This window comes from Sus scrofa, chromosome 9, assembly GCF_000003025.6.
Source record: "Sus scrofa isolate TJ Tabasco breed Duroc chromosome 9, Sscrofa11.1, whole genome shotgun sequence".
Classification (NCBI taxonomy): domain Eukaryota; kingdom Metazoa; phylum Chordata; class Mammalia; order Artiodactyla; family Suidae; genus Sus; species Sus scrofa.
In genome coordinates, this window is record NC_010451.4 from 57,508,378 (window position 1) to 57,533,843 (window position 25,466).

Sequence of the window (25,466 nt, forward strand, 5' to 3'; positions counted from 1 at the left end):
ATCAGATTCTTCCTATGGTAACAGAGAGGCCCTTTCGCCCCAGCAGTCAGGAGGCTCCAGCTGGGCATGTGTTTCTGAGGTGTTCTAGAAGTTAAGGGCTATCCGTTTGGGGTCTGCTTCTGGGGACGGGTGAATCTCTGTTGAGACAGTAGCCTGGAGAAGCAGGGCCTAGTGGTTACTATGGCAACAGGCCAGCAGAGCCGCAGCGTTCCAGAGGATGGCTGCTGTGCCTATGAATGAAACTCGCTCAGACACCCTCCTCACCTATCAAACTGAGAAGATGGTATATTTTGACAGCAGGGGGCTTCGCCTGGGCTCAGTGGAACCTGAGGTTCCTACGGTCACTTGGTTTAGTCAAGAGGGCTTGGAGGAGTGTGGGCTTTATTGTTGGGTAGGAAGATGGAAAAAAACTGCCAGATGGTGAAGAGGATCCTAAACCTCCCAGAAGGAAAGAGAGATGTTCCTCATGGACACAAGAAGGCTGCCAACTCCACGTACAGGTCAAGCAACTGTGTGCAGGTGAAGCTAGCTGACGTGGAGAGGATAGAGGTACCAGCCATGGCTTCCGAGAATTTGTGAGATGAGTCTGGACGGGGGTAATGGTGCCGTGCCACGTGTAGTAGTTAATGCTGGAGAAACCACAGTGCACAAGACAGACTGTGCTTGACCTGTTACAGCCACCAGAGGACAGACAGGCACGTCCTCAGGGGCAGGCCGGGACAGACCTCCTCCAGCTGCTGCTCAGTTGGCACAGCTGGGCACGGTTCCGGAAAGGTGTGCCAAGTTCAGCCGATTCAAGGTAAACTTCTGTTTCATTGTGTTTTATTTTTTCTTTAAAGGAATCTCTTCATTACACACTGCCTATCACACAGGTAAAAGGCACATAGAACCGTGAACAGATGCAAGCGGTGACAGCTGCTTTTTTTCACAGCACCCTTCTCATTGAACATTAGTTATTCTACATTTTCTCACCAGTTTCAGAAAGTGTCTCTCGGAGGCTGAACTTGCAGAGGTGATGTGAGGGGAGAGGGAAGCTTTAGCAGTGTCTCCAGAGGCTGCTGAGCATTTCCTAACATCTGAATTGTTTTTTACCACAAGTTTTCCATGGAAAGCTCAGCAAGTCCCTAGATTCGAGTCTCAGAACCTGGACTTAAAGTCGGCGGAAGAGCTAATCTTCCATGTGTGTGTCCCAGCCAGCATGAGCTGCCACAACGCCATCCCGCAGACTGGGTGGCTTAAGCAGAAAGTTATGTCTTCCAGCTCTGGAGGCTGAGAAGTTCAAGATCAGGGGGCTGGGCAAGGTGTTTCATCCTGAAGACTCTTCTCATGGTACAGTGGGCCACCTTCCCACTACATGTCCACGTGGCCTCTCCACGTGTGTGAGGACAGGGGGAGCTCTGAGGTCTTTCCCTGTAAGGGCGCTAATCCCATCACGGGGCTCCATGCTCACGACCTTATCTAACCACCGCTTGATACTATCACACTGGGGGCTAGGGCTCCAACACACAGTTTTGGAGGTGTGTCGGAGAGAGACAAACATTTGGTCCATAATATTGTGTGAACAGTTCGGAATATGTAAAGAATTTATCAAAATGTTTCATCTTGGAGTTCCCATTGTGGCACAGTGGAAACAAATCCGACTAGGAACCATGAGGTTGCGGGTTCGATCCCTGGCCTCGCTCAGTGGGTTAAGGATCCGGTGTTGCTGTGGCTGTGGTGTAGGCTGGTAGCTGTAGCTCTGATTTGACCCCTAGTGTGGGAACTTCTATATGCCGCGGGTGCGGCCCTAAGAAACAAAAAAAGAAAAGGAAAGAAAATGTTTCATTTTAGGTTGGTGGTTATTCTGATTTTGCTAGGCAACACTAGGACAATCTTACAGAATATCAAATGTGGAGTTAAGCATAAGAAATAGCATGTATTTAAGATTTATAGGTAATCTTCAATTGATGTCTATATTCATGTATCAAAGGGACAATTAGACTAGTGGCGTAGCCAGGTCAACCCATAAAGACTGGTAAGCTCATAGAGGAGAACAATTTAGGGACAAAGAGAAAGCAGTTTTCAAGTTGCCTAAGAAAAGAAAAAGGATAGAGATACAAAGTCTTTTTGAAAACTTTTTCTGTTGTTGTTTACTTAGTTTTGTTTTGAAGAAAAAGGTTTCGGAAATAAACATAGGGAAGGAACTGGGTGAGGCCAACTATTGGTCCAAGGCTGCCTGCTAGGAATAAGACTAGATGAGGAAAATTTCTATCATTTGGGAAACATCTACAGAAACCCTAATCTGATAAAGACCTCGGGTCACTCCACCCCAGCAGCTGGCATTCCTCCACATCCCGAACCTCGGCAATGTGGAGCCTGCTGGAACAAAGCCCTTGCCTCAGTCCTCCCCAGGCCGCTGAGAGGAGGTGCAGAGCCCGGCTCTCCAAGCATGGAGCCCCCTCCCTTAACTGTCCAGACAGGCCCCCACCTTGTAAATAAATGCCATATGCCGCAGACAAGCCCGCATCTGGACATGGGACCCACGTGGACATGGGACAGCGTCTCTTTCAAACATTAGCACAACGGCTTCTATCTCATCCAAACATATCATTGAAAAGGAAATTTTGGGGTCCTCCCCATAGGCAGGATGTACAAAGCCGTCTGGGACAGATCTGGTATGAATTACCCAGTGCCCTACACTGGAATAAGTGGTTAATCCCATGGAGGTTTACACTGGAGACTGACCAACCTGCCCCCGGGGTGGATGCAGAACCAGTCTTGGCTCCGGAGCCTGTTCCACGTCATGTGTTGTGCAAATGCGCCCTGGCCCAGGAATGGCCTCCGTCCCACAGCAGATGGGATCCTTCTTATGTGGGTCTGCTCGAGATAACAAGTGACCCAAGCACTGCATTGTCCAGAGATTTCTGCTCCCCAGGAACATGTCCCTGGGTCAATTCTCAGACCGAATCTCCTCCTCCTTTGCTCCTTTACCTGCTCCTACTCTCTTTCCAGTCATGGCCTGGAGGCTCTTTCTGGGGCCCAGAGGCAGCAGGTGACTATTCCCAGAGGCCAACACGACGACCTGCAGCTCTTCCGGATGTCTCAGGGTCCTTAGTTTTCAGTCTGATGGCAGCCGCCCAGCTTTGATCTGCTGTGTTTGGACAGTGAGAGCCGCAAACTTGGTGGGGAAGATGGAAACAGCTGTCAGAGCGAGGGGTCATTCCTGCTAGCCTTCCTTTTTTTCATGGTTATTCCTGTGCCCTTGAAGAGTTCTCCGTGTAGCATCTTAGCTGTGACTTAAGCTACTAGAGAAGGTGTGAAACAGAGAATTTTAGAGCTGGGATCAAAGGATTTCCAGAGAGCAAATGGAAGAGAGATTTGTTTTTCTCTTCATGGTAACCATATCCCTTACAAATTTTGTGTCAGGGGCAGGGAGAAGTTGAGAATATTTCCTGCAGGTAGATGTTTGTTTTGTTTTCTGATCCCACAGAGGTAAGGAGTAGGAGAAGGTGGGGGACTTAGAGAGTAGACAGGATAAGGCCGCGTGTTTTTGTGACTGGATGATTTTAAAAACCGTTTTCAAACCGGGACTGATTTTCTTTACGGAGCTTATAATTTCAGAACCTTACAGCCTACATACTTAAGACTGCAAATGGCACTGGCATACGATTGTGTGGGGCTTGGCACAGAAAATGTAAAAACAAACTTCTCTCATTTGATATTTGCTGTAGAAGAAAGGTATAAGGTCTTAAAAATGAAAATTTGCCTTCCCTCATCCTTTTTGTGATCTTGTCTCCAGCAAATTCTTTCATTCATTGTATTCACATATTTTACCTCCTCAAAGTTGGTATGTATAATCTTCTTTAATCAAATGAGCTTCAGGATTTACTTTGCACCTATGATGCACTAGGTACAGGAGGGTTGACATAATGGGAGCACAACAGGTACAACATCCCTGCCCTTGAAGAATTAGAATCTCTTGCTGAAGACCCCACATCTATGCACGCTGATCTGAGAGGCAGGGTCAATTACTTTGAGGAAGGAGAGTTTTGGCTGGCACAATCGGGTGAAGCCTCATGGAAGTGGAACTTGAATCGGCTCTGACAGACAGAGGGTGCCCACCCGTGCACAGCAGGAGGAAGGAAATCCAGCTGGAGGAAAGAATGTCCCAAAGGACAGAGGCAGGGAAGAGCGGAGCCCAAGCCCCTAGCTTTCTCTGAAGGCATCTCCATAATACATTCTGTCCCCAAGTAAGTCCTACTGCCAGCCATGCCCACGTCATTCTCCTAGAGACATATGAGGCCTTAATGGAAGGTGCCCTCACTACTCTTGAGACTCTGGCTTGCCGTCATCTTGTTGGATTTGGACTCCATGTATTTGTAGAGGAGACAAGATCGAAAGAAAGAGGTGTTTTTCTCAATGAGGTCTGTCCTCTCTAGTGGCAAGTCATGAAACGAAATGTAGATATTTTGCTACATAGTGGTTAATCTTTTTGATAGTGACGGGCAGAATGATTCTTTATGCAGAGAACAGGCCGAAGGGCTGATTCCCCGAGCTTATGGATCATCACCTCCAGTGCTAACCAGCAGAGTGGTCAGAGCTCCTGTGGTCATTGTGTGCCTTTGTCTTCAATCCTAGGTTTCTGTGTTTATCTCTCTTGGTCTTCACCCTCATTAATTAATCCAAGGATGGGCAACTCTCCACTGCTCATGATGACAGAACACAACGATAATGGGGAACATATAGGGAAGGGAAAAAAGTCAGAGCATGCACACTACCATATATAAAATACACAACAAGGGCTTACTGTATAGCACAGGGAACTGTGTTCGGTATTTTGTAATGAACTATAACGGAAAAGAATTGAAAAAAAAAAGAATATAGATACATACATATAAATGTGTAATTGAATCACTTTGCTGTAACATCCAAAACATAATATTGTAAATCAACTGTACTTCAACTTTAAAAAAAGGTCAGTGGATTACTTACATATAAGCCACGGACAGATGTACCTTCTTAATCTTTTAACATTTTAACATTGAAATTAGCTTGCATTTCCCAAATATGGATGATGAAGAGGTCTATTTGGGGTTAAATGAGCAGATAATGTCACTTAAGAAATGTTTTCTAAGTTGGGATCTGATCCCATCACTCTTCTTACTCTCCCTCCCAACACTCCACGTCTCAGAGACCAGGGGTTCACCAGTGACTTATACAGAAGCGCTTGGAGCTAAGTTTGAAGAATCAAGATGTGTAGAGAAAGCGGATTTTGTCATGAAGTTCTCTGTATTCTGTCACATGCTTGGTTTTGCTTCCAAAAAAGCCAAGTTCAAAGGTACTTTCAGACCAGAGACAGGTGAGAAGTGGGAGGGAGACAGCGGGAAGGCTCAGCAAATCTGAGAATAGCACAGAGCGTCTGCCAAGGTGACTGGGTGCCCAGGTTTCCCCACCGCTCTGCTCCATGCTGCCTCTGCTTCAAATCCTGCTACCGGGGCACAGAAGGAAAACAGTTCTGGTGATTTTCATTTGTTTCTTGCTTGATACATTCTTCTGGGCTTGTGCTTTTGTTTTTTAAACAGACACTGCTGTCTTTGTGTACTAAGAACTATCAGACACAGCTTAGGGTGTGCAAATTGTGTTCGGGGGCCTCCCCTCATGGCCCTCTCTGAGAGTCTTTGGGGGTGTAGCAGCATCTTCATCCTTTACGCCACCAAGGAGCGATGGAGGTTTGCTGGCTGAAATTCACCCTTCGGCGGTTTTGTTCTCTGTCCACAAAAGCGGTGTCAGCAAGCCCTGCCCTGTGATTTCTGGCACTCCCAGTGGAAAGGAAACAGAGGTGCCAAGTTGTGGCAGAGCTTGCCCGGCTGGGCTTCAACGACAACAGCCTCATGGTTTCCCTTCCTCCCCAGTCACCACTCCCTCCGTGCTTCCCACCCCCAACTGTATCCAGCAGGGTTGGCTAACCTTCCTTTCCTCATCCTAAGAAAACACATTTCACTCCAGTCCAAAGGAAGATTAGGATGAACGGCAGGTTCTGAGGGGGCTATGGAAGCGGAGGCACCCGGGCAGGGTCGGGAGAGTTCCTGAAGTCAGGCATCTCCACTGCTCCCGCCAGCAGCAGAGGAGCCCGGAAACGCCACCGACAGGCTCACAGCAGGTGCACCTGTGCTTCCGGAAGGCTGATCTTACACATTACTGCCCTGAGCTGTCTAAACGGTCCTCATGTATGCGTCCCTCTTCCTCAGAGACATCTGAGTCTCAGTGACGCCTGAACTACCCGGCCACACCCACATCCTCAGCCAAGTGGCAGAGCTAGGGTTCCAATCTGGCTTCATCACGCCAAGTTCATTATACTCTTCAGACCCCCATGGCCATCATGGGTAAGCAGCAGTGGGGACAGGCTGGGAGGAATGAAAGGGAAGTGACCGAGGCAGGAGCCAGGTCCCTGGGGCAGGGCTGAGCAGGACAGTCTGGGTGTGTGGCCAAGCCCCCTGTGCCCAGGACTGTAGATACAAAATGCTCTCAGGAGGACCCTTCCACGAGCCCCCACCTTGCAGAGTGAATGGACTCCAGGTTCCTCGAGAGCAGCACCCTGACAAGTCCTCTCCCACCCAACGCCATGCGGCCCCAGCCTTGGCTCTTGCCACTCCCTCCCTGCATGCCATGCTCTGCTGTCAGCTCTCCATGTCTTTTAAAAATTTAAAAATTTCTCGATCGCAGTAAAATAGAACACATAGAATTTTAGCATCACAAACATTTTAAAGTGCAGAGTCCAGTAGTGTTATGTACACTCACACTCTTGTGAATAGCTCTCCAGAACTCTCTCATCTTGGAAACTCTGCATCCGCTGCCCCTGCCCCCGGACCGCCACTCCACTGTCTCTGGGAGCCTGCCAGTCCAGGCACCCCCCCGCCCCCCCACCATGGGACGTGGGGCCATGCACTATGTCTTTCTGTGACTACTCTCCTTATCTGTGCCCACATGGCTCACCGTTCCCTCCACCTGTACACCTCCCCATGCGATTTCAGTTCTTTAGGAGTCAATACAGATATTACCACCTCAGGCTCTCCCTGGTCCCCAATCTTAAGTTCCCTCCCTGTAGCCTTGGTAGTGTGTGAGCCACAGCCAATAAGAGGTGTCTGTTCTAGCCCCTGATGCTAAAGGCCTACACTCTCCCTGGGACCTCTGGGAGCTTCTTAACATGCAGCACACGAGGCCCTCTACACGGCCCCGGGTAGCTCATGGGCACACTCGAGTTCAGCAAGCACTGTTCTAACGCCCACTAGACAAGGCATCTGGGAACTGTTCACGGGCTAGCCCCGGCCCGCTCCGTTCTGCGTGAGTGAAGTTAAGGTGCAACACAGCCATTGTCTGAATCCACATGGTCTGTGGCTGCTTTCATGCCACAATGGAAGAGCTGAGCAGGTGCAACAAAGACCATGTGGCCACACAGCCTAAAATGCGTACTCCCTGCCCCTTGCCCAAGTCTGCTGATTCCTCTACTAGATATAGGCTCCTTAAAAGCGAAAGCCTGTCTTATTTTGTGAGAAAGACAGATTAGCACAAAGCTCTGCGTGTGGGCTTGAGAGCGGACTGATTGGATTTGTACCTTGGCTGTGACTGTAGCAGGTCACCACTGCTCGGTGCCGCGTGTCCCCCCCGTAAGTTGGGGATGTACTACCTTACCAGGCTCACGTGGGTTAAGCAAGTCAATGCATGGGACGAGCTTCAAGGAGTACCTGCAGCAAACATTCGTCTTATTTTCAGTGTCCCATGGGGGCTGTGGTGACGTTGGCAGAACACCCCCTGCAACAGACACTCTATCAACACCCACTCTCTGCGTCTTCCTTGCGAACATCTATTTATTCTTCCAGGAGAATAACTAGAGTGACCTCCTCTCCGGGTGGTAAACACTACGACAGGCCAATTATGGTTATGCAGCCTCAGTGTCAGTGGACCGGCCTGGGGTGGGCAGTTCTGGCCCAGGAGTCCTGAGGATTTTTGAAGGGCTTCTGGGAAATGGTTCCCTCCATGTTTAAGAGAAAACACGGGAGCCTTGCCCCTGTTCCTTCCTGACGTTGTTCTCAAAGAACGTGATGCCCTGAACCGCAGCAACCATGAAGGCAGGCATCTGAGGACAGAGCTCACAAAGGCAAAGCACCAAGATGAGAAGAATGTGGCCCCTGTAGGAGGGCAGAGTAGCTGAATCCATCAGCCCCCGGGCCTCACCCACCCAGGTACTGATTTTATGGAAGAAAATAAATGTACTTAGTAATTGTACTTCAGCCTAAAGCATCCTAACGCGTGTAGCCAGGGGCCATGTTGATGTTTTCACTCTGTCTAGGACCTAGTAACTGTTGCTGGGTGCTAGTCACAAAGGAAGAGTGGCAGCTGGCGATGAATGGGCTGGAGAGGGCAAGAGGAGGGTCATGGATATTCCAGGTTAATGTCGGGTCCAGTTCTTCACTCATCACTCACTCTCCCAGCTGGGAGCATCGTTTCCTGCGACCTGTGGCTCTCCCTCAAATGCCCATCTCCCTGGTGTGCCCAGACCAGCCACCTAAACTTGGCAGGTCGTTTCAAAGCCAGATGGGTGTTGCTTATTTCCTTGGCGATATCCATTATTTTCCTTCCGGGAAGGAGGGTCTGAGGAGAACTTATCTTCTGGGGGCAGACAGTAGAGGTGGGGTCTCTTATAGAATATGAAATACAAGGAGGTTTTCTTTGGGCTGAAAGTGTGAAAAGTTTCCTTAGAATTTAGTTGTAAGGGCTTTAACATGTGCCAGCCTGTGTACCGGGTTTGGGCCACATCTGAGCCACATCTAGGAGCACAGATTCAAAGCGATATAGGTGGTGAGTACATGTGAGAGGAAAGCGTGGGGAGAGAAGGGTGGCAGAGAACAGGGGTGCCCCCACCCTTCCTGGAGCAGTGGGGGCAGAAGGGTAGCGGCAGTCCAGGCTGGGCTCCCCGCGATCCCTCATCCTGCAGACACCTGCCAGAGGCAGAGATGCTGAGCTGCTTCCGCTGCGACTTCTAGCTGGGGAGGTGTTTGGAGAACTTTGGAGCCATAAAGTCACTGTAACAATCATTAAGGCTCGAAGGTCCCAAGTCACATGACCTCATTCATCTCCCTGCCTTTCGGCAAGAACAGGACCTCGAAAACCTCCCAGTCACACCAGAACATGTTTGATGGTTACAAGCCGCCCCCCAACCCCGGAAAGGGGTTAAAGCAAAAAGGTTTCCCAACTTTCTCCCGTGAACCATTTTAACTGTGTGTGCATCACCTACTTTAGAGTCTAAGAGGATCTTGACGCTCGTCCTAGACCCACCCCGTTCTCGCCAGCCTAAACCCAAGGCCCCCCCCTCCAAGCGGGGGGGGGGGTGGCAGCACAGCTCAGTGGAAGCTGCGCGCCCCCCAAGTGCAAGCGGAAGGGACAGGTGTGAACAAGCGCCTCAGCAAGACCTCCTGTGGCGCCTGGCCCCGCTCTCTGTCCTCCTTCCTGCCACCGATTTCTCCCCATGGTCCGTCCTACTGGATGCTGCCCCTGCTTTCACCACTGGTGTCCTTCACGACTCCTCAGATCCTGAAGGAGCAGGAAGGAAACAGCTTCTTGTGGGAATGTCTGCTAATGGTATTGGTTCGGATGAAATGCTCCCTGTTGGAGACTTGTGAAGAAGAGAAGCCCTCGCTCCTCCGGGCATTCTCAGCCGAGCAAGTCCTTCCCTTCCCTTGAGAAGCACTGGGCTTGAATATGTAACCTGCTACACGACTTTGACTTCGCTGAAGGAAGACAGAGAAGGCTGCAGGGGCCGGAACGCCACTGCTCTTAGGGAGGGGGTTAGAAGGGAAGCGAATAAATAAAATCTGTGGTGCAACTCTCTTGCAGGAAAGAGTGGACCTACCAGAAGCTTCGGCAGACTGCTTTGAAGTCTCTTGGACAGGAAAAGAGCAGCCACTGTGGGAAGCAGGCTTCGGTGACATCCTCTATAGAGCTGATGTGTTGGAAACTAGCCAATGAGCAAGGACTGTCTTGAGAAAGGTCTCCCTCCTCTTGTGGAGTTGTTGGGAGACCAGACAGGACTAGGACTCTGGCTCTCAAGAGTGGTTCTGAATGAATTTTTAGTTTCCTGGTGGGGACAGAGAACTCAGAAGACTTCTCCTCCAGGAGCACCCGGCCATTGCTTTTCCCAGTCTAGCTAGAGCTTGCCCCAGGGGTCAAGCACATGTATGCGCAGGGCCAGGCTGTCGGCAAACAGCCTTAGAGAGGAGGGCAAAGGCGAGGCAAAAGGGGCTCCTTCCTCTGCCTCACAGCTTCCTTTTCCAAAGGCAGCAGGATCTAACCACCAACAGTCAAAAAACCATCACAAAGGCATGGGAACGGATATGCATGCAACTGGTACGTAGACCCCATCACCTGCTGCAGACGAGGTGTAGGTGGGGGGAGACCTGTGCCACTGAGATCCCAGGCTTCTGAGCCAAGCCCAACTCCAGAGGCACAGCCCTGCTTCTGACTGGTCCTGGGGCGCAGAGTCACTCTCCCTTCCTGACTTCGAAGAAATGGGTGAATGACCTCTGGCTAAGGGGAGACGCCCATCTTCTTGGGGTTGCTTGGGGTCTCTGAGGCAGAGGTGGTCATGGCAGACTCCTCAACAGAGGCATTGAGATCCAAGAATTCCAGGATGAGGTCCCAAAGGCAGTAAATCAAATGCCTGAAACAAACAGACAAAACAGCTTAGGGGAGGGTCTGGCTCAGTCTAAGACACCAGATCCTGTTTATGACATTTGTCTTCCCCCGCTCACCCACTCCTGCTGCCCTTAGTGGACTCCCAACGCCAGCAGCTGGACAAAGCCTCTGCCATGCAATAAAAGGGTGTAGAACTAAAAAAGGGCTATGACCCCAACAAAGGTGGAACCAGTACTTGAGACTAGATTTTAGGCAATTCCATACTTTTGCATCTAGCTACCTTAGCACATCAGCACTGCTTTGGAGAAGGCTGAAGGAGGGGAAATCCTTGTGACCACAACCTACTAAGAATTTGCAGGTTACCTGTAAGGAGGCAAAGCTGGACCCTTCAGGAGTGTAGGCAAAGCACCTACAGGGTGCTTCCGGCAGGGTGTGAGAGAGGAGTAGACGAGTACTCAACGCTTGCAAAAGCATCCAGCCCAAGGACCAGCCAGGGAAACGCTTACCCCTTCTGGACTATTCTGGGGGCGTTAACCGCATTTCTGGTCCCCTTATCAGAGCCTGACTGTCTCTGCTTATTGCATTAAGCAAAAACAACTTCTGATCCTACATTAATCACAGCTTTGTTGTGAGGTGGCGAACCCACACTCAGGGTGCTGTTCCTGCACGGCTCATAGGGGCGGGCAGATGGCAGAAGAACCCCTGAGGACAGTGAACAAGCCTTGGGGGCCGACAGGGCATTTTCAGTAGCTCACATTGATTCTGAGTTCTTCCAAATGCAAACAGTGACTGGTCCTAGGACAGCTTCCTACCACCTGACCACCTGCTCAGAAGCCAGCAGAAAGGGATCTACCCAGTGTATATAAGCCTGGTCACCACACTCTGTGGCCCGGGCCCAGGGCAAGGAGAGGCCGCAGCGCCGCTCTGCTCAGAGCGGCTGTTCACTCAGAGACCCGGGCCACCTCTGAGACCGGGGACAGCGTCAGCCGCCTACCTGTTGATGAGGGGTTGCTGCAGCGACTCCAGAACCAGACTCCAGCTCAGCCGGCACTTGTTCACACCCAGGATTTCCACAACAATATCTGAGGAGGAAAGCCAGGTGCAGTCTGAGTGTCACCACTGAAGTCGCAGCTTCTGAGGGGTCACCTCCTCAGGATATCTGCTGTCTCTATTCAAATCAGGTTACGCTGGCACACCTTTGAACCATGCAACCAAACTCCAATCCTCAGAAAACAGGGGAAAGCTAAGAAAAATGTTTTCTTTTTTTTCTTTTAAAGGGTCGCTCCTGAGGCATATGGAGGTTCCCAGGTTAGGGGTTGAACCAAAGCTACAGCTTCCAGCCTACACCACAGCCACAGTGATGCTGGATCCCCGACACACTGAGTGAGGCCAGGGATTGAACCTGCATCCTCGTGGATACTAGTCAGATTCGTTTCCACTGTGTCACAACGGGAACTCTCAAGAAAAACGTTTCTTAAGTTAGGTATCTAAATAAGAATGGGCCTCAAGAAGTACTTCTGTAACCTGTCACTAAAGGGCAGGCACTTCTGCTGTAACGGTTAGTTAGGAAAAGAGAGAGAGGTTACTAGGAGGATGTCAAACCGTCCAGAGCTAAGAACTGCACAGCCACAGGCAACGAACTACCTTCCTTGCCCTCCAAAAAACCTATATAAAGTGAAGGAAAAACCCTCTTCGGGGTTTGTTTTTATCTACTGCTAAGGACCATGCACTTTACTCTCTGGCTTAGCTTCTGCAGGACATGTGACTTCCTTCCCTGGTCCAAATGCAGAGAACCCAAAGTACTCATCTGGTGGGAAAGGCTCTGAGACCTGCCACCGTGTCATCTCTTCCATTCCCTCAGTGTCACTTGCAGTCCTGATCATTTTCCTATTAGTCTTAGGAATGGTGGGTCATGGAGTTCCTGCTGTGGCATAGCGGAAGCGAATCCAACTAGGAATCATTAGGTTTCGGGTTCAATCCCTGGCCTCGCTCAGTGGGTTAAGGACCCGGTGTTGCTGTGAGCTGTGGTGTAGGTTGAAGATGTGGCTTGGATCCTGCGTTGCTGTGGCTGTGGCGTAGGCCGGCAGCTGTAGCTCTGATTCAACCCCTAGCCTGGGAACCTTCGCATGCCGAGAGCAGGGCCCTAAAAAGCAAAAAAAAACAAAAACAAAAAGAAATGGTGGGTCAGCAAATTTTTGAGTCTGGCTGCAGTCCTGGCCCCTTTAAAAATGGGGAAGGGTGTGGGGTAGTGACGGCAAAGCAGGCTGGGAAGGAACACTTATTGGTATAATCAATCTCATTGAGTTACCTGGCAGGACTCCCATCAGGCTCTGCAAAGCCTGTTCCTCAGCAGCCACCTTCTGCTCCTGGGTCCTCACAGGCCGAGGATACTTAGGCAAAACCCCGCCAGGCCAGATGGACTCCTGAAGAAGCCGGAGGTACTGCACCCAGCGCTGCGGACAGGTCAGGTTAGCTACCTGCACTTCTAGCCACCTGTGGTGGAAAAGAAGGGTCAGAGAAACCTGAAGGGAAGGGCGCAGCACGGTGTGAATCACGCAAGCAATCAGAACAGAGCAAAGCAGAGCCAGCACCAACTCTCACACAGGTGAGCCCAAGCCATCAACGACGTGGGGCCACAGAATTTGAAGATGAGTAATGACACCAATATAATGACTTCCTGAGTATTTGCTCGGAGACACACATTGCATCAGGGGCTTCAGAGCAGAACACTCAAAGGGCTTCTGGCTCTGGGGAAAGCTGCGCCCTTGCAGCTGTCCTCCAGCGGAAAGCACTGTAGCTGGCAGTAAGATGTACACGCAGCCTGCACAGCAACTGGTGGTTTTAACCACATCCCTCTCCCTGGCGCCCCCCCATTCCATGGCCAGTTGGTCTTTCAAGTTCCGAAGACCTGTCCTGAGGACTCCCTACATCTGCCCTGGGCTCCTAACAGACCAGGCCTTCTCTCCAGGAGCACAAGTCTGCCCTTCTGGCAAAACCCCACTTCCTGACCATGTAAGCTAAGGTGCTCCCTTGCCTTAGGCCTCCTTTGGTGCCTGGTTCTACAGCACAGGTTCAGAACTGGTATTTCACTCTGGAATAGAAAGTATCTTCTCCTGGAGTTCCCATTGTTGCGCAGGCGGAAACGAATCCGACTAGGAATCATGAGGATGCAGGTTGGATCCCTGGCCTCGCTCAGCAGTGTGTTAAGGATCCAGCATTGCCGTGAGCATGGTGCAGGTCGCAGACGCAGCTTGGATCCTGTGTTGCTGTGGTTGTTGTGGAGGCTGGCCTCTGCAGCTCCAATTAGACCACTAGCCTGGGAACCTCCATATGTCGTGAGTGTGTGTGTATGTCCCTAAACAGCAAAAAGCGGGAAAAAAAAAGCACCTTCTTCTGTACTGAATCTGAATTATAAGCACCACAAGAGTTGCCTCACCACAAAAAGTGAAATACTTGTTGATTGACTGGCAACTGTTCTGATTACACTGAAAATTTCCTCCTCTGTCTTAATTTCAAAAATGAGTCAATAACTGAGGGGGCAGAGATGCCAAAACTGCAGTTCCTGCAAGGCTTTTCGACCTTATTCTTGTCTCTGCATTTTTTTCCCCAGAGTGATGAAAATGGTCACTAGCTGAGGTTAAGGACTGCGGGCACCACTGGACACTGGCAAGGCTGTGACCGTCATGAATGGACCATCAACCACTTTACTCACGCACAAAGACGTGGTTTGGTCCCGCACCACACAGTGGCTCATGCCGTCACTCCATACCCGAGCTACTTGTCGGACGAACGAGTGCAGAGGGCCTGCCAAGGCAAACTTTATTTAACCTCCACTCTGCCAGACAGTCTGCATTCCACTCAAGCTAGGCATTCCAGCTTCGGGGGCTGCAACCCCCAAAGCCCAGGGCTCACAAATGATTCTAAGAATAGGAAGTCTGCAAGGTAATGGCAGGGCAAGAATGGCAGACATCGACGGAGATCAAGAGCGGCACAAAGCTGCTCCTGCCCCAAAATAGCCATCACGATTGTATTGTTATTATTAGGGCTGCCTCCCCTTTTTATAGGGCTTTTCATTCAGCGAGCCTAAGACAGCCCGATGAAAGGGATCCAGGAGCGAGAATTCCTGTTCCTGTTTATAGAGGAGGGTCACCGAGGGGAGGTGGACACGACGATCTGCTCAGGTTCTCTGCAGGGAATCGGTGACCCAGCTCTTCTTCACCGCAAGCCACGTACACTCGTGTGACCTTTCCTGAGGTGAAGGATGGGCACCAGGTTCTCACCGTAGTGATCTGAGGGAGAGGAGCAAGGCTCCGAGAGCCAAACAGACTGAAGTCTTCCAAAGGAGTCAGCAGAATCCTAAGCAGGAAGGCTTCGGTCAGTTCTGGCTTGGTTCTCACTCACAGATGCAAACAACAGGCCGGCTTGCCCTTAGGTCTGTCCTCTGGGGCCAGTGATCCCTGCGACCCAAGTCTTCAGGGATATCTCAGCATCCACAAAACGCTTCCTCCTTGGCTAAACAAGTCTGGGCACCAGGGTCACCTTCTGGGCATGTTTTACAATACGTTCGTCTGACGGTTTTGAATTAATGGCCATTCACTCGATGGGAACAGGACCTCCAGCTGCATTTTGGCAAGGACGTCCTCTGTGGTCCCCTCCATGGTGACTGAGCCTCTCAGGCTCATGCGCTGAATGCAACGCAAGTGCCAGCATGTGTCAAAATATATAAAGGTATACAAATTTACCAGATTGTAACTCATCAAATGCCAAATGGAAACGGTGGCAAGAAGAATCAGTGTGGAAAAGTAAGAGTAAGCCCCTGATGATGAGGATGAGTCAGTGAGTCAAATAAAATTGTTGGAGCTTGGAGCTCGAGCGGACTATGGGACAAAGGGGACTGCGGATAAAACAAAGGCACCTTTAGGCACACTAAGCCCTGAGGCACAGAGCTAATCAACATTAGGCCCTAGAAGAGTCAATCCCAGGAACAGAATAAGGGCAGCACTTGTGCAAACTGGGAGAAATGAAACAAACTTCATGCCTAAAGAGAGGAGTCCGGTTTAGAAAGTGGGGTGCTGCAGAGCTTCAGTTTTCCTGCCTCCTCCTCACATCCCTAAAGTAACAGACAAGCCGCACCTGCACCTCACAGACTTGAACTTCTTCTCCCTTTTCAGGATTCTGCTCCCACCCAGCCCACGTTCCTCCCCCACAGGGAAAAGGCTTCCTCCTGGACACTTGGGACTAGGCTGCTTTCATTTCCCGGCAGCCAATCTTTCTGATTCACAGACCTTCTGAGGTGTGGGATCTCATCACCAAGGATCAACAGCCATTCCAGTCTGGAAGGGAAAATGATCGAAGCCCAAACCAACAAAAAAATCCCCACCACTACTATAGCCCCCACCCCCCAAAACTGCCCTGTCCCCCAACCCCACACATTTGTGACCTGAGGCCGATTCTAAGGCACGCTTTATGACTATGCACCACGCTGTTCATAAGTTGTAAATGGCCAGACTCAGGGGGTCTGTGTAATTCGCCTTGTCCGACACCTCAAAGAGACACAAGCCTCGGAACCACGAGGCAAGTGGGGATTTCTTCACCCAAGGAGCTCTCCCCTCCACCCCCGCTTTCCATGCACGCCTCTGCTCCTTATCTAACTTGTGCCCTCCTTCAGTCCCGAACCTGGGCTAGAGTAGAGGAAGCACGGAGATTGGGCACTGGAGTGAGTGTTAGGAGAGATCGACAATGGACTGTCCTTAACTCCCTGCATCCTCCTATTCGCTTGTCGTCTTCTGTCCTTAACCCAGGAGTGCGAAGGTTAAAAAGAAATCTGTGTCTTGAAGCAAAAGGAATGGCATTCATGTGTCTAAAGACCAGTGTATCATAAGCATCCGTTTCTGGAATCTGCTGCTACCACTCTTATGCTGGCGGAGAGCTAAAGTTTCAAGGTGGTTATACACACACAAGTCCCTTGGACAATTTACTATTTACAAATTATTTTTAGGAAATCATTTACTAAATACAAATGTTATTGTTTATGTAATACAAGATGGGTGAGGTAAATACGCTAAAATAAATATGGTAGAGAATCGCCTCAAATAGCACCGGCTTTATTTTCTAACACTATTCCAGCTGACGTTTGATTTAGGTATCTTCTTCTACCATCCTACCTTTGTCCCAAAGAAAAGAAGAAAAAACAAACAAACAAAAAAAAAACGCTAACCCAGGTCTGTTTTGTTGGTCTTCTCAGAAAGAATGACTCAGAGCACATAGGAGCTTCACGAGGGGGCCCAGAATAGGCAATAAAGTGAGAAAAACAACAACAGATGGACGTTTAGACACACGGAAGAGCCTTTCTGATGCGGCCATGAAGGAGGGAGGATGCAGTGAGTAGGGCATCCGTCACCCTGGGAGTGCAAGTCCAGGCCATCCATGTTCAGAGGACCCTGGTCTGAAATAGCTACACAGAGAGGAATGAAGCAGTGGCTAAAAAGGCGACCGTTTAATACTAGGGCTTAAGATGGCACTTCAAGGTTAGCTGAAGGTCATTTCCCCTAAGAACAGCAGAATCAAATCTCAAGAGTATGGAGAGAAAGCTTTAAGGGACCACATCTAATCTAATAAGTCCAATTCCCCTCACTTCTTTTCTCAGATTGCTGCTGTGGTTGAGTGAGGAGGGCCCTGGCTAAGAATGGCTTGATGGGGAGGGTGGGGGAGAAGGACCGTGAAATAACAACACAGGAAATGTTTATAAGAACAATAACAGTATTCCAACAAGAGTGCCTGGTGCAGTCTAAGTGAAAGACAGTAACAGACTCATTCTCAGATCTTCCTTATCCACTGCCACTGGGCTGCACCTCTCTATTGAACACAGAGGTGACTACGCTCCAACCTTACACAACCAGCTGAAAGGGCCAAATATAATTGAAAGAGGAAGAGTAAAGGAAGATGAGGGCAAAGCTTCGATCACTGTAAACAGATCTACAAACTACAGGTGTCACCCTCAGAGCAAGGTTTACAGTCATTTAAGTGGGTGGTCATGGCATAGAGTATTCTTCAAACTGTGGGCTGAAAGGCATGAGAGGCCATGTCACCCACTCTGTGATCTGTGATGTTTAAAAATATCTAAATGCTGGAGTTCCCGTCATGGCTCAGTGGTTAGCAAACCTGACTAGCATCTGTGAGGATGCAGCTTCGATCCCTGGCCTTGCTCCGTGGGTTAAGGATCCGGCATTGCCATGAGCTGTGGTGGAGGTTGCCCATATGGCTCAGATCCCAAATTGCTGTGGCTGCGGTGTAGGCGGGCGGCTACAGCTCTGATTGGACCTCTAGCCTGGGAACCTCCATGTGCCGCGGGTGCGGCCCTAAAAAGGCAAAAAGACCAAAAAAATAAAAGATAAAATAAAAATATCTAAATGTAAATAGATAAGAAAACATAAAAGTGCACCTCATACTTTGCGACAGTTTTGTGTTATGTACGTGTGTATATATGGATATAGCAGATGTACATTTGTGTCTTCAGAGTGGGTCATGACGTTGTTTTTTATTGTGAGTTGAAGTTTGAAAAAAGTTTGAAAAACATCACTGCAGGATACGGAATTAAGAGTTCCAAGAGAAGGAGGAAGAAGTTCAAGCCACATTTTGAGCCTCCTGGAAACAGTGCCCACCTCCATCCACCCCCAAGCACCCTGGAAAATGTTCACAATGGCACAAACCCAACACGCTGTCCTGTAGCCACAGTCCTAGCACATGACTGCGAGTATCTGCTCGTTAAACCTGGAGCCCCATCTACAGAGTGGAGAGAAAGGAGACGGTGAGGTGATGGTGTGGATCCAGGGCAGTTCCCACTACACCAGCTGTTTCTGCCAGCTTCACACCAGCTAAAAGGAACAGCCCTCTTCCCTCTGATTCCTTTCCCAGGTCTCTGCTTTTCTGTTATGGCCCCTTCTGGTGTTTATAGATGGTCCCCTTCCATCTGCGCCCAGCTCTGGGCTGCCCAGTCCTAGAATTGCCAGACCCGGGTGACTCGGCTGGGTCTAGAAAGTTTGGCCTCGCTGCCCTTGGACTGTGTATCTAGGTCACCATCCTTCCCTGCCGCGTGGTGGGAGAAGAATGGGGAGGAGGTGAATGTCAAGGGCAAGACACTCCTGATTCCTTCTCCCAGTGACTATTGTGAAATCTAAAGTGGCTCGCCGAGTCTCACACGACTTCGCTGACTTTTGCTTTCATGTTTTAAATCATGGGGCCACATCTTTAAAGCATGTGCTACCAGAGAAGACTAAATGCTGACGCAACAGGATTCAAGCATCTGAGTGCCACAGTTTTACATCTTGCCACAGATTTTGCTTTTGACTAGTAACGTATACGTCACAGATATAAAATTAATAGGCTTTAAGAACCGAAGTACTTTTAATCAAGGAAGTTGAAATCCTCTGTTGAACCTTAAAGAGTATCTTTTCCAGTCTCACCAATGAAAACCCTGAGAAAAAAAAGGAGCATTTCATAGCAAGAGCCTTACAGAAACATACAACTTCAGAGCTGGAAGGAAAGAAAGAGCTTCTTCCCCTCTGACCCCCTCCCCAAATTGAAATCCCCTGTGTGATATCACCGCAGGGCCAATGTTTCTGGCCTGAGAATCCAAAAGCTGGGCTTTTATCTTAGTTCTGCCACCAATCAGGAATGTGACTCTGGGGAAGGTGTTTAATTCCTGAAAAGGATGATTTCAATTCATTAGGGATGCTTCTAAAATATGGGCAACCAAAACCTGCCTCTTTGTAACTGCTAGTCGTTGCCTGCTAGTCAGAAGTTTAATGGGAGGCATTCAAGTGACTAGGGCAAGACGCTTTCAAAAGACAACACTCTGCATTTTAAATTCAGCCCTCCTGCCAAATCTCCTCTACAAGCTCTCCATGCTTCATTCGGCCAACCTGGAAGCAGAGAGCAGGGAACACACTCCAGGTTAGATAAGCAAAGGAGAGAAATGAACCGTTTCCCCATCCTGGGTCCCTCCTCTGGGTGTGCGCTGCTTTGTTATTATTCTCTCTAAAAAAGGAGGGCCCGGAACCAAACACAACCTCCAGATGTGCCCTGACCAGCAAAGAATGCAGAGGATTAGTGCCTTCCTTGATCCAGACACCATACTTCTATTAATATAGTCGAGACTGGGTTGGCTTTCTGGGCACACACATCAAAGAACTGACTCATACTGAGTTTGCAGTCAACTAGAACCCTAAGTCCACATATGCACTTTAACAAAAAAAATCACATGTCCCTCTGCTAAGCCTAGGCTTGTCCTTTTGTACTTGCGTAATTAAAAAAAAAAAAAAACAAAACAAAACCCTAAATTCTGATTTAGAGTATTCATTTCCATTAAATTCCACCTTGGAGTTCCCACTGTGGCTGAGTGGTAGTGAACCCAACTAGTATCCATGAGGACATGGGTTTGATCTCTGGCCCTGCTCAGTGGGTTAAGGATCTGGCGTTGCTGTGGGCTGTGCTGTAGGTTACAGATGTGGCTTGGATCTGGCGTTGCTGTGGCTGTGGTGTAGGTTGGCAGCTGCAGCTATGATCTGACCCCTAGCCTGGGAACCTCCATATGCTGTGGGTGCAGCCCTAAAAAAAAAAAAAAAAAAAAAATCCCATCTTGTTTGTTTCAGACTATATTCTAAACCTTCCAAATCTTTTTGAATCTTGACTTCTGTCACCTGGAGTATTAACTATATCTCTAAGATTAGAGTTACTTGCAAATTACTGATGAACAGGATTAGTTCAATGCTCTTACTAGAAATTGCCCTACAAGCTACCAATTTATTAGATACCTGGGCTAAAGACACTCAAATGGCCTTGGATCACATAGAAGTACCACAGTCCAGGCCATATATGTTCATATGGATATTATGAAAACACGGCACGAACCTGTTGAAATTCAGACAATAAAACAAGCAGTGCCTTCCTTTCATTGACTGGTCTTGAGAATCCTTCTAGGAAAGAAAGAAACCATGCTTCTCAGGCAGAGATCGTTCCCACTGAAGGCACACTGGTTCCCTTCCTGAGTGCTCACCAAGTATCTATTTCATAACCTGCTTTAGAAATGTCCTGAGGTAAATGTCAGGGTCAGGAGCCTGTATCCACTTTCTAAAAGGCCAGATATTTGTCCCTCTCCAAGCCAACACATCTCTATATGGACATCTTCTTAGTGATCTTACGTCTTCAATGATAAATACAAATCCTCCTTTTACGTCCATGGGCCATAATTTACTTGAGTCAGGTACAGGAGTTAAAGCAGACTGAATGCTCTCTTATCTTCATTCCTATCTTAGCCTTCAATTCTAGTTTAATCATGTTTGCTCAATTCCTCTTATTAGACCATTTTCCTTGACAGAAAAAACCAAAAATTAAATACCCAAGCACAGAGTAGACCAATTCATTGTTGAATAAATAAATAAATGATTCCTCAGTTTAAGCAGTTAATGCTAGAGCAACTATTCCCAACATTTTACCTGTATTTGCTTTGTTCTTGTTTTTAATATTTTTTTAAATAAACAAGCAAGCAAACACTACCCCCTAATATTCGTCCATGTCAGCTCCTTCTGAGTTCAAGCTTACTGGACACGGTGCCTATCAGTTCAAATTTCTATCGTGTTGCATTACTCAGTAGGTGTCCCCTCTACTTTTTATGTATGTTCCACTATAATCTAATCCCAGCTAACCCTGGTTTCATTTGATGGTGATTCTTTTCCTTCCTCTCTGGAATCATGCATTTTATTTGTTCATTCTGTTTACTCAGGACACATTAGTTGAGCTTCTTGTAAGTGCCCAAAGAATACAATTACAAGGTGTTGAGGGCAGAGATCTCAATTCCTTTTGATACCCTCCTCAGCATTTCCTGAGTGCCACTTAGGTAATAAGCCATCAAATAGATACTGAATGAACTAAGTTTACTCCCAAACTCTCTGGGATAACTTCCAGTCTTACAGCTTTAAGTTCACCTGTTAAGACGGCACATGGGACAGGATACTCTGCTGTGGTCTGTGAATTCTAGTACCTCTCACCTACCTCGACATTTTCCATTTTACCCAGCTTCAGCTTTATCTCAGTTTTTCTTTCAGCTTCTTCGTCACTGAGCTGATGGCTCTCCTGGCAAATATATTTTTCCTGCTCTCTCACTGCAGTCAGGAGCCCACCACGCAAGCATCATGTGTTGTAAAGGATGAATATTTAAAATTTTCCCTCTGTACCAGCTACACAGTTATCTCTTCATTTCACATTTTCTTTTTTCTTCCAAAGACAGAGCTTACAGGTAGAAGAAAAGATGAAAATCTAGACCCTCAGGTCCTTAAATTTTCTACCAAAAAGCCCCAAATTATGTAGACAGATATATTATATATACAGATATAGTCCATGCTTTCTCCTGTGTCATTTATTTTTACATAAAATAGGTAATGATTTATTGATTTAATAAGCAACAAGAAACTTTCCACTTTACAAGTCAGATATGCTGTTTCGAAAGATACTATGCTGTTCTGCAAGTTATGCTTCTCAACCCACAAGGCAAAAAATGGAGTCGTTCTTTTTTCCTTTTCTCTCTCCCTAATCCACGTGCTCCCTGCAATAGCACAAGATCATTTGAACAATTACTAAGTCTAGGCGATCCTACCTCCTCAGTCCTCAGTGTCTCAGGAATTCATCACTTCTGTACTACCCCTGTGGCAATGGTCTCAGGTCAGGTCCCCAAGGCCTTTCCTTTCTGTCAGTGAAACTTTTTCCTATTTGGTCTGCCTGGTTCTAACGTTGCCTCCTTTAATTAATCCACAGCATCACTTTAAGTGATTCTTCTAGGTTACAAAGTTGATCATTTAAATTCTGTGAATGGTTTCCCAACAAATGAGGGTCAGAGCCTATATTCTCTCACAGAGCACAGGGCTCTTCAATGTAATCTTTGGCCACTGGCTGTACGTCGCACATTCCCAATCCCACCTGACCTCTTCTCGCACCACAAACACGCCACACTGTTTAACCACTCTTCCTTCCAGGCTCTGCTCTCCAATGTCAGTGCTCAATTTCCCTGCATCCTTTAAATCCTCTATCAGATTTTCTATAAACCTTCTTCTCTATAAACCTTCCCATGGCCCCTGACAACTTACTTTAGTCCCTTCTCTTAATCATGTACAGTTCTTTTTAAGTCCTAACTTTAAACTGTAACTCCCTATTTGTAAGACTGTACCTTCAACTGACAATTAAACTTCTTAGGAATTTGGAATTTGGGGTCTTTTCTGTTCGATCACTTAACAGAGTATCTGTTACACAGTAGGGGTACAGTCAGTATTAGTTACTAAGTGAACTAATGTTGTAAATGGGACAAACACTGGCCATAAAGCATGGCACACAGCTCAGACTAAGCTGTGCAGAAGACAAACAACCTAATACTTAAAGCAGCAAAACAAACAGTGAGCTCTTAATTATTTGTGCTTATGGAACAGGACAATAAAAGATTTTTAAAAAGCTGACAAACCTAGAAATCCTCTGTATATGGCATTTTGTGTGTATTTCTAGAAACATCTGGCAGAGTTATTTTCCTAAGAATCTTTTGTTTAGGCTAATATTAAAATTAAACTGTGTGCTAATACACCCGCTGTAGGGTGGGTGTCATATAAGACGTGTACTGGGTAATAAGAAGTCAGCTGAGATAGAATGAGAATTATCATGAATAACCCATGCAATTCACACCTGGCCGCACACTGCCCGGGAAGGAGGAGAGGAGGAAGGCAAGGCGGCGGGTCAGCCATGCCCCGTATCTGGCACACTCCATAAATCCTAGAGAGGAGGGACAGCTGCCAGCAGTCTATGCTTTTGTCAGTTTTCCTGGCAAATAGGCCCAGAGGATGGAAGAGACCGAAAGTTGAACAAAAGCAAAGGGGTTCCGAGGACCGTGAGTCACTGTGGTATTCTGGGAAGTGCCCCTGATAGATGGAGCAGCAGGGCACTGACTCTAACCATTACTTGAAAGTAGTAAGAAGAAAATAAGGGAGCAGAATGTTTGGGTAAAAATGGCCAAAAGCAAAGTCAGGCTCCCTTTCTAACAAACACAGCACGAGAAGGAGCCACTGGGGGCTTCTGTGCCCTGGGATAAATGAGACTGACTGCAAATGGAGATCTTTAGACATTTGGCCAAGATTTCAGCATTGTGACATTCTTAGGATTCCAATTTTAAAGACTATTACAGAAACCTAGTGGCCCTCTGCAGGCCTTCAGGTTAATTTTTCTCAGCCCCACAGTAAGCTGCTATCAGTGCACCAAAATCCAGCTCTGAAAAATCAGGGCTCTTGGCCTTCTCAACTGGGCAAAAAATCAGTCACATGTTTTGGATGGCTGCCCGTTTTTTGTTTGACCAGTAAAAGCAGCAGCAGGACATCTTTCACAATCAGTAACTCCCTCTGAGCCATCGTGTCTCTGCTCCAGTCCAAGTGACTCCTGTCAGGAAGAGGACCTCAGTTTTCACCCCAATACTGCACAGAAAACTGGTCCATACCCTTCTGGGGAAGAGACACTCAGTAGCCAGAAGAGCGACAAAGGCTTCACGTGGTGTGTTGTAACGAGTAAGAATGGCACTGAAATGCCACACAGAGGTCTAAGTCTGGCTTGAGCACTCAGAAGTCGAATGAACTTTCTGAGCTCTGGCTCCCTTTTAACAGACTCATTCCTGCCCTTTCTTCTTCCCAACGTTACCGAGATCAACAGAAAAAAAACGAAGGCACTTTCAGAAGTGCACACACTTGTGTGTGCAGATGTCTCTGAGAAAGACTTCTTTGGATCCTCTTAACGCTTCTACCAGGCCCAAGGAGCTGAGTGATGGCAGGATCCCTTGCATGCTGTGTACTTCACGCTGCAGTTTCCCCTTCTGTAAAACTTACCCTCCCCTGGCAGACTCAGGGATATAAATATTAGAAGAGTGAACCATCTCGGTACCCAGTGTTTACAAAGATTGGGGAGGGGCCTGTGGGGTGATGGGTAATTTGAAGACAATATTTCAGAATCCTTCCTAAAACTAGACCTCTCTATACCAAACTACGACACCATGACTGCAGGAATTGCAGGATCCAAAATGACTCTCTTTCCTTCTTTCCTTGGGCCCGTGTGACCAGCAAGCCTGGCCTGTGCTCAGCCACCAGGTAGTTATCCCGACCCTTTTCTTTCTTAGCACCTAGGGTCAGGGGCTGGGTGAAGGGAAGGGAAGGCTGATCCAAAGGGCCATGCATTCAAAAGCACATTGGGAAGGTAAAGGTCAGGGAGAGGGCGAGAAACACTCAGAGCTGGAGCCCTGGGAAAAAGAGCCAGGCACAAAGGAGGCAGCAGCAGGAACTGAGTGGTGGTCCTGACAACCCAGACCTCCGTTCTTCCCGGTGACTCTACCTCACAGGGAGTGCTCCAGGCTCTGCGAAGGGCAAAGACCATCACCTCAGGAGAGGAGGGAGATGGGGGGCTTCTGGAGCAGGGAGAGGGGATAAGGAAGTAGGTGCTCCACTCGATGGGCTGGCCCCCAACACCTCAAACATTAGAGATCACAGGTGTCGAGTATGCTCAGCCATGATTTGGAAGAGAAAGACTTAGGGATGTATTTCGACAAGCAGACATGGTAGAGTTCCAAATTATGCTGTGGAAATGGCCAGAGTAAGCTGGAAAAGACGAGCCTTGAAGAGGACAAGGGATAAACATGAGAAGCAGATGTCAAGTTCAGAAAGCAGGACAGACACTGGCAGAAGCATGGGGCAGAAGGAACCTGAGTATAATGAACGGAATCGTCTCAG

At 48.2% G+C, this 25,466-nt stretch overlaps 1 protein-coding gene across 13 annotated transcripts in view; it reads right to left on the reverse strand.

Moving 5' to 3' along the window:
• The window catches only part of SNX19 (sorting nexin 19), a 49,176-nt gene continuing 24,518 nt past the window's right edge, over positions 809–25,466 (reverse strand). For 8 of the 13 annotated variants that reach the window (XR_002335749.1, XR_002335751.1, XR_002335752.1 and 5 more), the window contains 3 exons: positions 12,977–13,161; positions 11,663–11,750; positions 1,891–10,693 (listed from right to left, as the gene is read on the reverse strand). Coding sequence is in view for 5 of the 13 variants with exons in the window: in XM_003130084.4 (XP_003130132.1) it covers positions 10,561–10,693; positions 11,663–11,750; positions 12,977–13,161 (406 nt within the window). In the remaining 8 variants the exon portion in view is untranslated. Of the gene's footprint in view, positions 10,694–11,662; positions 11,751–12,976; positions 13,162–25,466 lie in introns of those variants that run through there. The other 5 variants (XR_305478.3, XR_002335748.1, XM_021063163.1 and 2 more) reach the window with 5 other exon arrangements.